This window comes from Lycorma delicatula, chromosome 4, assembly GCF_047948215.1.
Source record: "Lycorma delicatula isolate Av1 chromosome 4, ASM4794821v1, whole genome shotgun sequence".
In the NCBI taxonomy this organism is placed as follows: domain Eukaryota; kingdom Metazoa; phylum Arthropoda; class Insecta; order Hemiptera; family Fulgoridae; genus Lycorma; species Lycorma delicatula.
Window position 1 is genome coordinate 80,700,934 of NC_134458.1, and position 15,808 is coordinate 80,716,741.

Here is a 15,808-nt window from a genome sequence, read left to right on the forward strand (position 1 = left end):
GGTAAAATAACTTTTGATAAATTTTGTGTAAAATTAGACACAAGATCACACAGAAAACAAGCAAAACGGAGCAACCAAGGAGAATATAAATGGAACTGTAGTGATTGTACTAAATGCTACATTGAACAGGCTGGACACACACTCAACCCTAAATTCAAAGATCATATACAGGCAGTATAGTCATCAACAGAATTAACTTTTCAAAGTTTTCTGTGGAGACAAAATCAAAGTACATAGACATTAACTGTACAATCAAATTCTATATATAAACAAATTAATATTTAACTCTGAGCTAATTAATAGAAAATAAAAAAACATGATCTCTACACACTTGAACAACATGAAATCTACAGACTTTAAATCTGTCAAAAAGAACAGACATCGAGAATAATAATTTTAAGCAATTTCCTATCCTTAACAAGACAAGAGTGGAAGAAGTGTTAGGAGAAGACCAATTTGGTTTCAGGAAAAGTATAGCAACAAGTGATGCGATTTTAGCATTCAGATTAATAGTAGAAGGAAGATTAAAGAAAAAACCAACAGGCATGGCATTTATAGACTTAGAAAAGGCATTTGATAACGTAGACTGGAATAAAATGTCCAACATTTTAAAAATGTAGGGTTCTAGTATGCTAACATTTACAGGAACCAAACTGCAACAGTAATAATCAAAGAGCATAAGAAAAAAGCAATAATAAAAAAGCAAGCCAGACAAGGATCTTTCCTGTTACTTTTTAATGTTTATATAGATCTGGCTGTTAATGATGTTAAAGAACCTTTTAGATCCATAGTAACAGTGCAAGGTGAAAAAGAAAAGATGATATGATTTGCTGATGATATAGTAATTCTAGCTCAGAGTAAAAAAGATTTAGAAGAAAAAAATTAATGGTGTGAAGTCCTATGCAAGAACTACTACATGAAAATTAACAAGAACAAAACAAAAGAAATGAAATAAAGTAGACAAAGGACCACTGAATATAAAAATAGGACAAGAAAAGAATATGGAGGTAGAAGAATTTTGTTATTTAGAAAGTAGAATTACTAAAGATGGACAAAGCAGGAGCAATATAAATTGCCAAATAGCATAAGCGAAATGAGCTTTCAGTCAGAAATATAATTTGCCTACATCAAAAATTAATGTAAACATTAGGAAAACATTTTTGAAAGTATATATTTGGAGTGAAGCTTTATATGGAAGTGAAACTAGGATGATCGGAGTTCCTAGAAGAAAAGCTTTTGAAATATGGTGCTGTAAGAGAAAGTTAAAAATCAGACAGGTCGATAAAGTGACAAATGAAGAGGTGTTGCAGCAAATTGATGAAGAAAGAAGCATTTGGAAAAGTGTAGTTAAAAGAAGAGACAGACTTATAGGCCACATTAAGGCATCCTGGAATAGTCACTTTGATACTGGAGGGACAGGTAGGTGAGAAAAATTGTGCAGGCAGGCAACGTTTGGAGTATGTAAAACAACTTGTTAGGGATGTAGGATGCAGGGGGTTTACTGAAATGAAATGACGGGCACTAGATAGGGAATCTTGGAGAACTGCATCAAACCAGTCAAATGACTGAGGACAAAAAAACAAGGCAAGTGGCATTATTAGCACTACTGTTTGGACTCCAATCAGGAAGGTGCTAATAATTAGTTCCAAATGGTTTTTGAAAAGTAATCATTTAATTTGAGTGTTTCATTTTTTTTTTAATTTGTCCTAATAATTCACGCAATTGCCATTTGACCTAAATGTAAAAATGCGTTAATGCTCAGTTATTTTGGGACAAAATTATTTTCTTTTATGTGTATTATTCTATGTACAACTGAATGGAAATAATATCCATGTTGTTACTGGTTTTTGAATTAAAATTATATCCAATGGAATTATATTTTGGAATTCAGTAGAGGAGAGACATTATGTGTATTTGATTTAGAACAGCAATATTTTGAAGAAATCTTTATTAATCGTAATTTGGAATTAAAAAATATGAAAATGATGAAATGTCTTCATTTCTAATAAATTCTTTAGAGAGCAATGAAGAGTTTCGGATAGCCAGTACTAATGAATGTAGTAACATAAAATGTGCAATGAATGTCGCAACATGTTATTTTTACCGTAGATAAAAGTATATGGATGTGAATAAATAATAATGATTTCTTTGCGAGCCAGTCTTTGTCAGGTCGTGCTGGGCAAAGAAATTCAAAAGATAGTCCCAAATATATTGTGACTATTTACGATTATGTATGTGCATTTAGCCACTTCAACTTCAGATAGATATTTGAAAGTGGATAATTTGTTTTCTTTAAATCAAAATTCTTTTTTATTATTACAATTAACTATGTTTCTTTATGAAATCTGTATCATAAAACTGATTCTGTGAAGAGTGGCGGAAGCAGTCGATTGAGTAGTTCGTCATGTTCCAGCATTCATTCCAGGGTATAATACGCGTCGCCTGGCCGGTGCGAGGTTGTTAGCTTTAGCTACTAAGAAGCTAATGAGCACGTGTTGAACTTAAGTGGTCTAATGTACAACGTGTGTTAATTTTGTTTACTTCTAGTATGGATTCTAGGTCTCTTCCTCACCGTTCGTGCCGTAATGAAGCTCAACGTACTGATGGTCTTGAAAACAAATTTCGTGTGAATCCTTATCTCCTCAAAATTGACCGTGTTCGAAATCGTGGAGATGGCAGAGCATTTGATAGTGGTAATTTTGTTTTGCTTTTCTCATTTTTTTTTTTTGAGCCTATGAATTAATTAATTTTCTGTTTATATATGTTGTTTATGTTTTGCTGATCTTTTACTATCTAAACTGACTGACATAATTGCACGATTGGAAGATATTTGATAGTGATACAATTTTTTAATTCCAGTTTGAGGAAAGTTGAATTTTGCTAAAACAAAGGTTTATAGAAATTCTCCTGCCTTGTGTTCACTCTTTAGTATTGTTTTCTTTCAGGAAGGTTGTGATTAACATTTTGTTATCTCAATTATATTGAGCAATTTTTATGATTTTTGTCGTTTTTATTGTATATATTCTTTAACTTGAAATGGGTATTTTTAAATTAAGCATTTTCTCCTACTTAATACAGATTTATTATAATTGTAAAATGTTTTATTTATAACTTATATTATACTTGTCTTACAAATTTATAAGTTGCCATAGTTTAGTTTAGAAGAATTAATTTGTAGATGTGTTGTACCCAATTTATACAGCCTATGTTTTACATGAAATTGTTTGCAAAATTTATACTAATGCATAGATGCTTTTTGGAATTAGGAAGGTAAATGAGAAGGGTAATTTTTAGAAATTTAGAATTAGGAAGGTTAGATTAATTGTAATGTTTTATTTGTGTTTTCATGTAAAATTTATTTGTTGCATTTTTTTTTAATGTATACCTTACACATTGTTTTGTAATTCACATTATTTAACTCTGAATTAAAAAAATCTGCTCCTTAGATTTTACTTTTGATTTATGTATTTTTCACATGGTATGAAGATGTATAATTAAGAGAAAACATGAGCTTGATATGATATATGTAGATAGAAAATGTAGGGGTAAAATGAATGACTGTAGACTAGCTAATTTGTTGTGACCACCCAATTAACAGAAACTAACCTGTCCACTTAAATTCTGAAATTTTTTTAGGTTGATGATCATTTAAGAGGTGGAGTGATTTTTGATCTACAGAAATTCATAAAAATGTGAAAATTCAGCAGCCTACTCAGAGTTTATATTTAACCATTTACGATCTTTGTGAATGATTTGTTGTGTTTATCTGATGATTAAACAGCCTTAAAACCACACTTACAGCTCAAGCAATTGTGTTCAATCAGTAGATAGTTTATTATTTTTTGAACATCTGTTACATTCTCTGTTATAACCAAGATTCACACTGAATTTCAGGTGAAACAATTTTTTTTATGAAGAGTTATGCTCACATGTATACTCAAAGTTTATGAGATTACCCCTGCACAACAGTAAAGAAATAAACTTCATTGCCTGCTCCAACATCAGGGTAGCTAGGTATCAGTGATCAGACTAATTCATAGCATGTCTTGACCAACACTTCTGTATACATGTCTGTATAGCATGTACAACAATCGTCCATTCGGTTCATTGCATTTTTTTTTTTAAGTCAGTTGTGACTTACCTACAGAATAAACAGTTGCAGTTGTAGTTGTGATTCTTAGTCATTGTTTAGTAAAGATAAGTGAAATGATGAAATTGGAAGTTCACCAAAAAAAAACTAAATGGTATACCTTAAATTATGAATGTTGTTGATATATTTTTAATCGTAAAGTGAAATAATGGCTTCATCCAAGGAGCAGCCAGCAGTTGGGTTGTGTGTACTTTTCAATACTTTAGTGAAGTTATCTTTATGTAGCAATCTTCATTCAAGATAGATTAACTCGCCTTATCGGGTGGTTGAGTTAGTCTTTTATTACCTGAGCTAGTTCAGTGAGAGTCCTTGCTCTTTATTGTTCAGTAACATCATCATTACATTCTCTACAGAAGCATTGAGTGATATGACTGACTAATAAATTTGTGTATGTTGGCCCATTGGAGTTAGTATAGAACAGTCATGATTACTTACTAGATGACCTAGATTTATTGTGTATCCAAATCATTTTAAAACAATACATTTTATGGGAAATTTCCAAGGATTAATCCCTAGTTTCTTTTCTTTTTTTGGTTTTATGACTGATTAAAATTTTACTTACCTCAGGAAACAGATTAAAATGGAAAAATCCATTAAGAAATATTATAAAGAAGAGATGTGATAAATAAAATTGCTAAACCTAAAAATAAAATGACTTAATATCATACTATCAACTTGTTTAGAGCAATAGTAATTTATAATTTGCCAAACACCTATTAATCACTTGCAAAACTAAAAAGAGATCCTCAGTATATAATCTATTAATATTAACATAATTTCATCAAGTCAATTTTCTGATTTTAGTTTATTCACTTTGTACATTTTCTTTGGTACCTGGACAATTTGAATTAAATTCTGTGTATACTAATATATATTTGAACTTTTAGTTTTAAAATGTTGAAATTGTATTTCTGATAAAATATGGATTGAACAATTTGTTAAAATTGAGAAACATTTTTGTAGTGATCTCATAATACTGCCTATCGCACTAAACGGTATTTGTGTCTGTGTGTGCGACCCCCTTAGCGTAACACCGGAATTTACCGATCACTAGCGGAAAATCCCGATTCGTTAGTACATGTCTCGTGGTGGTGAGGTGTTTACTTGCTATATTATTATATATCGTTATTATATATATACTGTATATATATATATATCGACTTTTGGGAAAATTTAGTACTTTTTAAACGGATTCTAATTTTCGGACGGAAATCGCAAATATCTGGAAAACAGTCGGTCGTAGCGCTCTGAAAAATTTTTACGATCCCCTCGACGATACCTCATCTGCATCCGCTTCCAGTGGTACCCCTAGGATGATAATATTTTTAAGTGTCCCCGGGGAGCCGTTCGGAAATTGGTGAGGGGGTACGATGGGGTGCCACCGTAATATCTCGGCAACCGTCCGTCCGATTTTCACGATTCGAACGATTTTTGTGTCAGCAGGTCGAGCGCTAAATGTTTAACGCTTCGGGTACACTCTTGATCGACCGGAGCTTGGTTATCAGGAAATTAAATCGTTTAACGCTCTGTTTTGGAGTTGCCCACCATAAAACGTACCGATCCGATTTTTCGCTAAATACGCACAAACCTGTGTGCTAGTGTAGTTATAAAGTATAAACTAATGAATACTAAAAAGTAGAAAAAAATGTATTAACATTTTTTTAAAAAAACTACTTATTAAATACACTAAAAAGTAAAAATAAAAAAAATGACAAAAAAATTTAAAGCACCACTTAAATTAAACGCACTAAAATGAAAATAATAATTTTAGGACAGTATTTCAGAATGTATTTGACAATAAGATTTGATGGTGATATGTAAGATTATGTGAAGATCATAGCTTTAAATTAAAAATTTGATATTTTTGCCCATTTTTTCTTATGCATGTTTGCACCCCACTCTTTAGGTCATTCACACGTTGAATTTTTGAGTAATTCTTTAATTTAATCACAGCTTAATTTACTGGTTATTGATTTTCAGTAAAGAAAAAGAGGGAGGTGTTTCAGACATGGCCACAAATCCAGGTTCTACAGTTTTTTAATTAACAAAAAGCCAGTAGAGTCTGATCATACAGTCAGATCTTTGTGGTGAGCCATATTCGCTAAGCCATTTTACTAAATCACTTGACTCATTTCCAGTGCACATCAGTGTTATTATGCACCTTGTTCAAGGTTGACTAGCATCACTGGAATCTTGCCAACATCCGAGTGTTTAGTATCCCATATTTTTCTTCACTTGTAATTTTTTTTTAAATAAGAAAATTAACAATCCTAATTTATTAATTAATTGAATAATAAGATACTATTTGTTTCATAATGTATGCAGTGTTCAGCTGATGAAATTCAAAGTTTTGATAGTGGAGAATTATTAACAGAGATGACATTGTAATCAACCATGAAGGTTCAAAAGTTCTGGTTATATGAAACAGAACAGTCATGGGGTTGGCTGTTCAGCAGATTATGCATGTATTACATACACTTGAAAGCTGCTATCAGAATTCAGATGCTGCATCGTAGCTTTGGGTGGGATTTTTGACATTATCTGTACAACACTTTGGCCTAGTGCAGTATGAGCCTTACCTGTATTATTGTAGATAGGTGTTTGAGTTGAGGACTGAGAGGTTTTGACAAACTGGTTAAATAGATAGGTAACATACTTCTGTGTTGGGTATTCAGAAAATAATTGTTCAGTATGAAATGTTAGCTGAATGTTGTGTGGTTGTGTGAAATAATGAACAAAAATTTAATCGTTTAAAGTCTAATTATGGGTGTGTTAGTTTTTGTATTATCTTTGTATATAATTTTTTCATGAATGGCTGAGAATTGTGGTGCTAGAAAGTAGCCTTGAAAAAAAATTATCTATTATTTGCATTTGGGGGCATCATTTCAATATATTGATTTTTCTTGTCTATTAAAAATTGCTAGACTGGCATCAGAATTTTTGATGTAATTTAAAATGTAATGTAATTTTTTATTTCTTGTTTTAAAACTGCAATTATTTTCTAAATTAAATTTTCTGAATTGTAGATTTTTATAATGGTTTTTTAAGATTATTTATTTCATTTTATTTTTTAAATCAGATCGCTTTTGTTGTTTTATTACTTGTCCTTTACTTTTATGTAATTGTTCTTTATGTAAACAATACTGTACTACTGTATGTAAACTTGTATTAGTGCATGGTGATGAGATTATGATTTAGCGCATGATTAATATTTTAGGCATGAATGCCTACTGTGCATTTCATTAAGTCCTAATTATGTTTGTCACCCCATCCAAAGTAATACTCTAATCACCCATTGCTGCTGATGCTAAATGATGTTTCTGAACCAGTTTATTAGATGTTTCCATTTAGTTCATATGAAGTAAAAGTATGTGATTTTCAGAGAATATACTTTTATTGTTTTGACAGTCGTTGCTTTGCTGATAAGATTTTTTTCATATTTCATTAAATACTATATTTTGTTCTATTATTTTTATTATTAGACTAAATTTATGTTTTATTATTTTAAATGCATATTTCCTGTTAAATAATTTACTTGAATTATCAGTTATCATAACCACATTTCATTTTTAGGTTGTATAGAAGTCATCAAGAGGCCATTTAAAGTATTTATATTGAAAAGGTTTTTCAAAAATATTTCAGCAGCCAAATTGATTGAAAAAGAAGTAGTGAAATTGAATTTTGAACCAGGAAAAAATGATCTATTTTCATTCCAACAGTCTAAAGATCTGCGGGCATTTGATCCTAATTCATGCTTCTACATGATCAGACAAGTTTTTGATCAGAAAGTTCGCCATATCTTTAATAATTTGTTCAAAGTAAATTTGGATGGTTCATTATCTATAGCCGTTTCTAAGTATGTTGATACAGGTAAGTAAACAGAACTTTCAAATTTCCTCTTTTAATACTTAAAACATTTATGTTGTTCTGAAAGATGGCTAATGTCATAATAGAGACTATATGTACTGGTATTCATATTTTTCTAACTCGGAGCCAGCTAAAATAATTATCGGGACTTGGTCAATGGGGTATTTAAAAACCGCATAAATTCAAACTGAATTTGATGATTGTCAGTTAGAATTAAATATGTGTTGAACACATTGTGAAGAAACTATGAAATAACATGAATATGTGTCTATACACTACCTTGTATTTAAGTATAAACTTAATGTACCTTATTTTTAAGTGAATTTTTAATTTCATTCAGTTTGTTATAAAATTTATAAGTACTAGCCATATGTTAGACTGTTTTGTCTCATAATTTTATGTATAAAAAAAGTTAGTAGAATCTATGATGTCATGATGTGGTATCTATGCTCTTACTAAATATGCATTTGAAACAGAATAGTTAACGACATGAAATTTTATTCAGTGATAACTTTTATTTTAAAACTGAGTAGTATTGTTCAATATCAGCTTTGAAATGTTATTTTGTACTACCACTGGATTGAGTAATACGTTGGGAGACTTCTAATCTGGAATAGTTTGATCTAGTGCACGATTAATATTTTAGGCATGAATGCCGACTGTGCATTTGAAAACCAAATTTCAACGTATTCCTGCAGTTAGTTACTGTGGCCATCGATGGGATTAAATGAAGAACTTCATAGCATGGTGATGAGATTATGAATCTGTGTAATCTAACTGCGGTCTATTAATTTATTTACAGTCCTTTTGTGACATTAAAAAGCAGTATAATTTATTATAATTATTTTTTTAATTACTACAAGAATGAAGTTTTTGTTTATTATTATTCTTATCAGTTGTTTACTTTTAATAAATAATCTAGCACGTTGCCAACTAGCAACAGTTTATGTTTATTTTTCTAAGTAATTATTTTCTTTTTAACAGTAGCAGAATACATAATTATTCATTGCTTAATTAAAAACTTTTGTCTATCACATTATTAACATATCATGTATCATATTATCCAGTATTCCAACTTATACAAATATATAGTGAATTATTTAAAAAATGAATATCCAAATTTACATAATAGCCATGAAAATGCTACTTCCCTTTTTAACCACATATTGTGTGAACCTGGATTTTCAGTTATGACACTTATTAAAACAAAACAAGAAATTGTTTATCAATAAATTCATCTCTTCAGTTAGGTTTAATAATTAACAACCTGACATTGAAATAAGTGTGTAAAATGAACAACAAATTTCTCACTAACTTTCATTATTTACAATTAGTTTGTAATATGATTTGTTCCTATTTCTAAATAAAGCAACCTATATTAATTTTTTATTTGTTTTCTGATTTTCATTTATATATTGTTTTGTTGTTTATAAATGGAAATGATATTGATTAATATTATGCATATGTAAATTTAATTACTAATAACATAAAAATATGATTATATAATTTTTTTGTTTGTCAAAAAATCTGTATATTTTTGTATAATTTTACCGATCCGCCATAAAAAAAAGATTGAGAAACACTGTTAGACATATGTTAAAATTTTATTAACCTATAAAAGCTTTTCATCGCAACAGGGCTATGATTCTATATACAACAGATTCCAAATACAATTATATTACCAATAATCAAAAAATTTTATCTGTACACAGACCTCACTTGATAACACTTAGATTATTTATAATGCAGTAGCATGCAAATTAGTCTGAACACAGATGTTATTTAATAAAAAGTATATTTATACAAAAAAAAAACATTGTTCAATTTGTGAATATCTAGTACAATAGTCCACCTATTATCCACCTCCTGTTCAACCAACTCCCTGGGTTAACCGCCAAATCCCCTGAAATTACTGTTTAACCAACTCTTTGGGTTAAGTGACCCTCCAATTTTTATAAAATAATTCATTTTTCAACTTATTTTTTATAATTTAATTTGTGATCTAATTTAGGCCCTATACAGTACAGTACTGTATTAGTTATGTACAATAATAATTAGGCCCACATGCAAAGAAAAGATCTTTATGAAATTAAAATACGGTACACATGTAGAATTTTTACACTATTGTATAACACCAACACTGACTCATACATTTCCTCAGCTAGCCTAAACAAAACCAAACAGTTTATGCTATTATCTCTCGCATTAATTTCACAACATTGCTACATTAAGCGGTTTTATTTAAAAACGTTTTCAATGATGATGTCATACCTGTTATAATCTCGAAGCGAAGACTCATAAAATCATCATATCAATTGCATTTTGAATGGTGTGATATAAACTGGCAACTTTAGAGTGAAAAATTATTTTATAACATTGTGAAAAATAACTGCTTTTTAAGTAACGGATATACAGTGCATAGAGTATTTTTTTTGCGTTCATTAAATTTTAGTTAAAATTCAGTACAGTATAGTAATTCGTATGATTCCTTTATATTTTTGTCTATTTTTCATCTATTAAGTGTAGTGTAATGAATTTCTTGCATACTGACAGCTGTAAATTTTTTAATTTTATGTAACCTTTAAAATTCCGTACAGTTTACTTTTTCTTGTACTTACATTTACGAGGTGCAAAAGAAAACTTTTATTTCTGTGGTAATTTCGATTGAAACTAAACTGAAAGTGTTAGAACAATTAGGTCAATCGATAAAATTAGTGGCATAGATTTAGGTGTTCGTGAAACAACGGTTAAAGATTGGAAAAAACCACTCGCAGATTGAAGCTGATTGTATGCAGCAAGATAACCAGGTGACTCTTCAGTCAAAGTGTACCTTAAAAAAAACCTGTGTTAGATTTACTAGATGAGGCGCTGTAGATGTGGTTCCTTCAAGAAAGAAAACAAGGCCTATCAATGGACCTCTGTTAAAAGAAAAAGCCATTCTGAATGGAAAAAACCCCTTCAGCAAATGGTTCTGGCTGCAGCACTCCTAACAACTCCCTTACAGCAAGTGAAGGATGGTTACATTGTTAAATAAAGCACCATGGTGGAGTCCGTACCTTAAGTTTATCTGGTGAAAAATTATCTGCAGACCATACTGCAGCAGAAAAAATTTATCTACTTAGTAAAAAAAAGTATCGATAAAGAAAAACTTAGCTTTGAATTACTGTATAATGTCAAGGAGACATGGCTCGTGTATAAGTCGCTGCCAAATAAAACTATAGCTGTTTGGGATGAACATACTGCTCCAGGATATAAAAAATCAAAAGACTGGATAACTACTGTAATGCAAGTGGGACTAATAAAATTCCACTTTTTCTAGTGGGAAAATCTAAAGATCTTTGGTGTATTATACAGCATAAAAAATTCTTCAATGAGTGCTTTATTATTTAAAGAATGGTTTCATCAAGAAACCATTCTTTAAAGTCTGGCTAAAATCCTATTTAATAAACTGTTCTGCAGATAAATAAAGCTTAGAAATTTTGTGTGCAGTTCACTGCATTTTGTTGGAAATTTTTTGTTAGTGATTAGGAATCAGTGTCTATTTCTCTCTTTAAAAAATATTAAATAAACAGCTGCTAAACTAGTTGCTGATGAAAGCTATTCATACCTGTGCAGAACTGAAAATGTTCAACATGAATAAAAAAAAGCTTCACTATAGGTTTGTATAATCTGTTTGGCTCATCTCAAAATAATCATGTTGTGAAGAACACATTTGGGTAATCCTTTGACAAGAAATATTGGAACAAGGATTTTGTAGGCTGTATGTGACTGGAATTCACTTTCAGTGTGTGTAAAAACAACATGAATGCTAATGAATATAACAGACATTCCGTGCGACTGTTGCTTAACCATTCACACTATATATATATATATATATATATGCTATATTTTGCAGGCTAATGTTTGTTCTCCATTTTACAAGGAAGGCAGTTGGGTGTAAACAACTTTCCATAACAGATTTCTTTTTGCATGCAGGCAACTTTCTTGTTATAATTTATGTATGTTCGCCTTAGTAATTATGGTAAAATAAAAATATTTATCAACATAAATATATAAATTATTTTTTGTGCAGTTCTAAAAATAGCCACTTCTGAGTAACATATTTATGACATATTTTTTATTTATTTTTTCTGCGTATCTTACCTTTAGGTTTCTATGAAGGTAGTATGGAAAAATTAAAGTAAAATATTTTTCTGTTGTCAGTTGTATTTTAAAGCTGATATTTGCCTTTTTTGACCGAAAGTAAAATTTTATGCAAGCAAGTTACTTTCATTTATATGAATGGCAGTTTTTTTTTTTTACGTTAGAAAGGTTTATTTTGGTAAAAATCATTCCAGTTTGGTTCAGTTTAATATCAAATATAAACATGCTTTATTAGGTGGTTGTTCAAGGTAAGTGGATGACCAGGAACTCTTTGAGTTTTACATTTGACTCTAATAGTATTTGTCCTCTTGTACTATATGTAAGCCATTATTACTCATGAATTAATTTTTTAATGTGGTTTAATTTCTAATTTTTTCAGACCATCTACTTTGCCATGATGATAAATTTTCAGACAGACACATTGCATTCATATATTATGTCAACCGTAACTGGAAAGCAGAAAATGGTGGTGTATTTGAAATGCTGGACCATGATAGTAAGTTTATTATGATTTTTTTCATTAAAATTCACCTTGTGAAGTAGTTAAATATACAAAATTATAAAAAAAGGATACTTTTCTATTATACAGGCACTGCTATAATTTTTACATTTTTTGTGGTATCCAGCATCATTTAGGTGTAAATTATGCAAATGATGGAAAACTAAATGTTAAAAAAAAATAAAATGCAATTATAAAGATAAACACAGGATAAGATTCATTTATAAAGATATCTGTTTTTAACTTCATTACTTGTCAGTAGATTAAACAAATATATTGTAACATGTTGGTTCCCTCATTCCCTGATTCTGATTATACATGTACTTCATATCAGTATTTTTTGACTTTAATTAATATGAATGTTTGGGATTATCCACATACTGAAGTCACAGTTGTGTTTTTACAGGAAAAGGATATTCTTTTGAATGAAAGAAAATTTGAAAGAGGTTATACTACTACATTTAAAAAAAAAAAATTTTACTAAACCTTATACTTATATTTTATTTTTGTTTCACATTTAATTTTCCATCATTTACATAATGTACACCTAAATAATGTTGGATGTCACAAAATGTAAAAACGTTAGTGGTACCTGTATAATAGATAAGTACCAAAAGACATAATAAAAATTATTATTCATGGAATTCAAATAAATATGTAAAGTTATAATATCTATTGCATCTTAGTGCTTTTGTTGATATTTTAAATGACCAAAGGTTGATTTTTAATTTAATACCTCAAAACGTTAATATTGAAGTTAAATATTTTTGTTACTAAGTCAAGATCTAAAATGATTAAATTGTTAATTTAAATAATCATTATTTTCTAAATAGTTGACTTTTCTAATTATTTCAGACATTTCATTTTCTATTTTGCCATAATGATAAATTTTCACACAAACACATTGACTTTTTATCATTTACTTCCTGTTTTGATAATACTGATAGATTAATTCTTTCATGATTTTTAGATAGATGTTCATTCATTTATATTCTTTTTTCTTGTTTTTACTAATTCCACTTCTGTTTTTGCAAGAAATTAATGATTGTATTTAAATAATGCATGACTAGATTAAATTCATCTTTTTATATTACAGAGTTTGGAAGGCCTGCTGGTAAGGTGCACTCTATTTCTCCACAGTTTAATACATTGTTGTGCTTTGAAGTTTCTCGTTACAGTTATCATAAGGTAAGTAATTTGTAGTTTGATCTATTTTATTAATATATAGAATTCCACATCATTTTGTAATTATTTTTGTACAATATAGCTCACTAAAAACTAAGCATTAATTATTTATTTATAGAGTTGCTCATAACCAATGTGCAGAGTGGGATGTCATAATTATATAGCACAGTAATCTCTTGCTTCATTGCGATTTGATTTACGCTATTTTGGATTTGCACGATTGATTTATAACATTGTCCCTTGACTTAATGTGGGTCTGGTTTTGAATTAACTTTGTCATAATTATTGTATAAGGTATTAAGTAATATTTGTGAAAAAATTCTTAAATAGGTTTTTCGGTAAACAATACACATGGACTTATATACGCATGTAATGCAATAAACAATGAAACAGGTTTTTCCTTTCAATAATAGCATACTGAAGTCTGTTAGGTAGTAATACTGAAGTGTTTGGTTTATAAATATTTTAATGATCACTGTCAGTCAGCCATTAGCTGTTCAGAGAATATATTTTGTTGTGTTATTCTGTCTTATGTTATATTACTGTGCAGCATATAATTCTGATCGGTTTGTATTCAAGGCGTGATATAAAGGCTGCGATATGTACAATATTTGTAATTTATTGTGAGATATGTTAGGATTTTATTGTGAATTATTTATATATTACCTGTTTATTTTATATTTTTTGGGTTTTTAACTACGCCTGACCTGAAACATATGGAAAAGAAAAGGAAAACTATCACTCTTGAGACAAAATTGGAGGTGATAAAAAAAAACATGATGATGGTTTACAAAACATTGATATCGCAAATCATCTTGGCCTTGTCAAATCAACAGTTGGTTCAGTAATTAAAAGAAAAATTGTACTCAATGTCGTATTCCTTTGACAACTATTATTATTCATGAAAGAGCATTAAGTTTGCATGAACTATTAAGACTTAAATAACCCTGCTGAAGATATTGTAACAAGAGCAGTTTAGTGGACCTGAGTAATGGATTCCTGCCAATTAAGAAGAAAGTAGTAGAAGATATAATAATGGGAGGAGTCCAGAAAGGGGCTAAAAGAAACCCTTTTAGTAAAGGTGACAGGTCTATTTAAAAAAGTCTTTTGTAATACTGCCTACTGACACACAGTGAACAAATGTTTGTACCGTGAGAAGAGTTACCGGACCAAGGCAAGGAATGCATGGGAACGAAAGGGCTTGGGTGATCGTTCTCACACTTCAATTTGGGTCTGGTCCATCAGGTAAAGAAGATAGGAGTATAAATACTCCTGGGAATACAAGTTAAGAATCAGTTCTGTGAACCAGTCTAGCAAGACATTATGACGTCAGTTCAGCGAGGAGAGTCTGCAATGTGAGTCTGTGAGACATCAGTCTGCGAGGATGGAAGTGAAGGAGCGAATTTCCAGTGAATTAAGTTCTATTTGATTAAGGTGATACCACTAGTAATTCCAGTAAGCAAGAAATACTATCATTGAGTTATTGCAAGACTATAAGTGAAAGAGATAACACACTAAATTTCATTCATAAACTGTTAGGGTAGTTTTATTTGTGAACACCAAAGGTATTCACAGTGAAAGAACTTTATACTTCTCTTTTCTATTGTACTATTGTTATTAATACAAGACTAGTGGTTAAAAGTGTTGTCTAGCGGTCATGCTATATCTTTGTCAGTAGGATTGAATTATGGTTTTCATTATTTATTTTATCTACCTGTAAATAAATTTTAATGATTACTTTAAATTCTGTTTTGTATGTAATGTCTGTTTATTGACATTTGTGATTTATTTGTTTGCTATTGACATGTAATATTATTATTGTTTACTGTTGCCATTATTGTCATTCTAATTATTATTATGAGATTTTTTTTATTGTCTATTATTACTATGATTCTGATTATTACTGTGGTTGTGATTACTATGCTTAATATTTGTTTGACTATTTTTCATTAATTGTTTTATTA

The 15,808-nt window shown here is 29.8% G+C and overlaps 1 protein-coding gene across 2 annotated transcripts in view; it reads left to right on the forward strand.

The window, feature by feature from the left end:
- Positions 1-2,434: 2,434 nt before the first annotated feature.
- sud1 (Prolyl 3-hydroxylase sud1) overlaps positions 2,435-15,808 on the forward strand; it is a 44,182-nt gene continuing 30,808 nt past the window's right edge. For both annotated transcript variants that reach the window (XM_075363415.1, XM_075363414.1), the window contains exons 1-4: positions 2,435-2,693; positions 7,724-8,020; positions 12,540-12,656; positions 13,756-13,847. In XM_075363415.1, the coding sequence (XP_075219530.1) occupies positions 2,549-2,693; positions 7,724-8,020; positions 12,540-12,656; positions 13,756-13,847 (651 nt within the window). In that variant the 5' untranslated portion in view covers positions 2,435-2,548. The remainder of the gene's footprint in view (positions 2,694-7,723; positions 8,021-12,539; positions 12,657-13,755; positions 13,848-15,808) is intronic.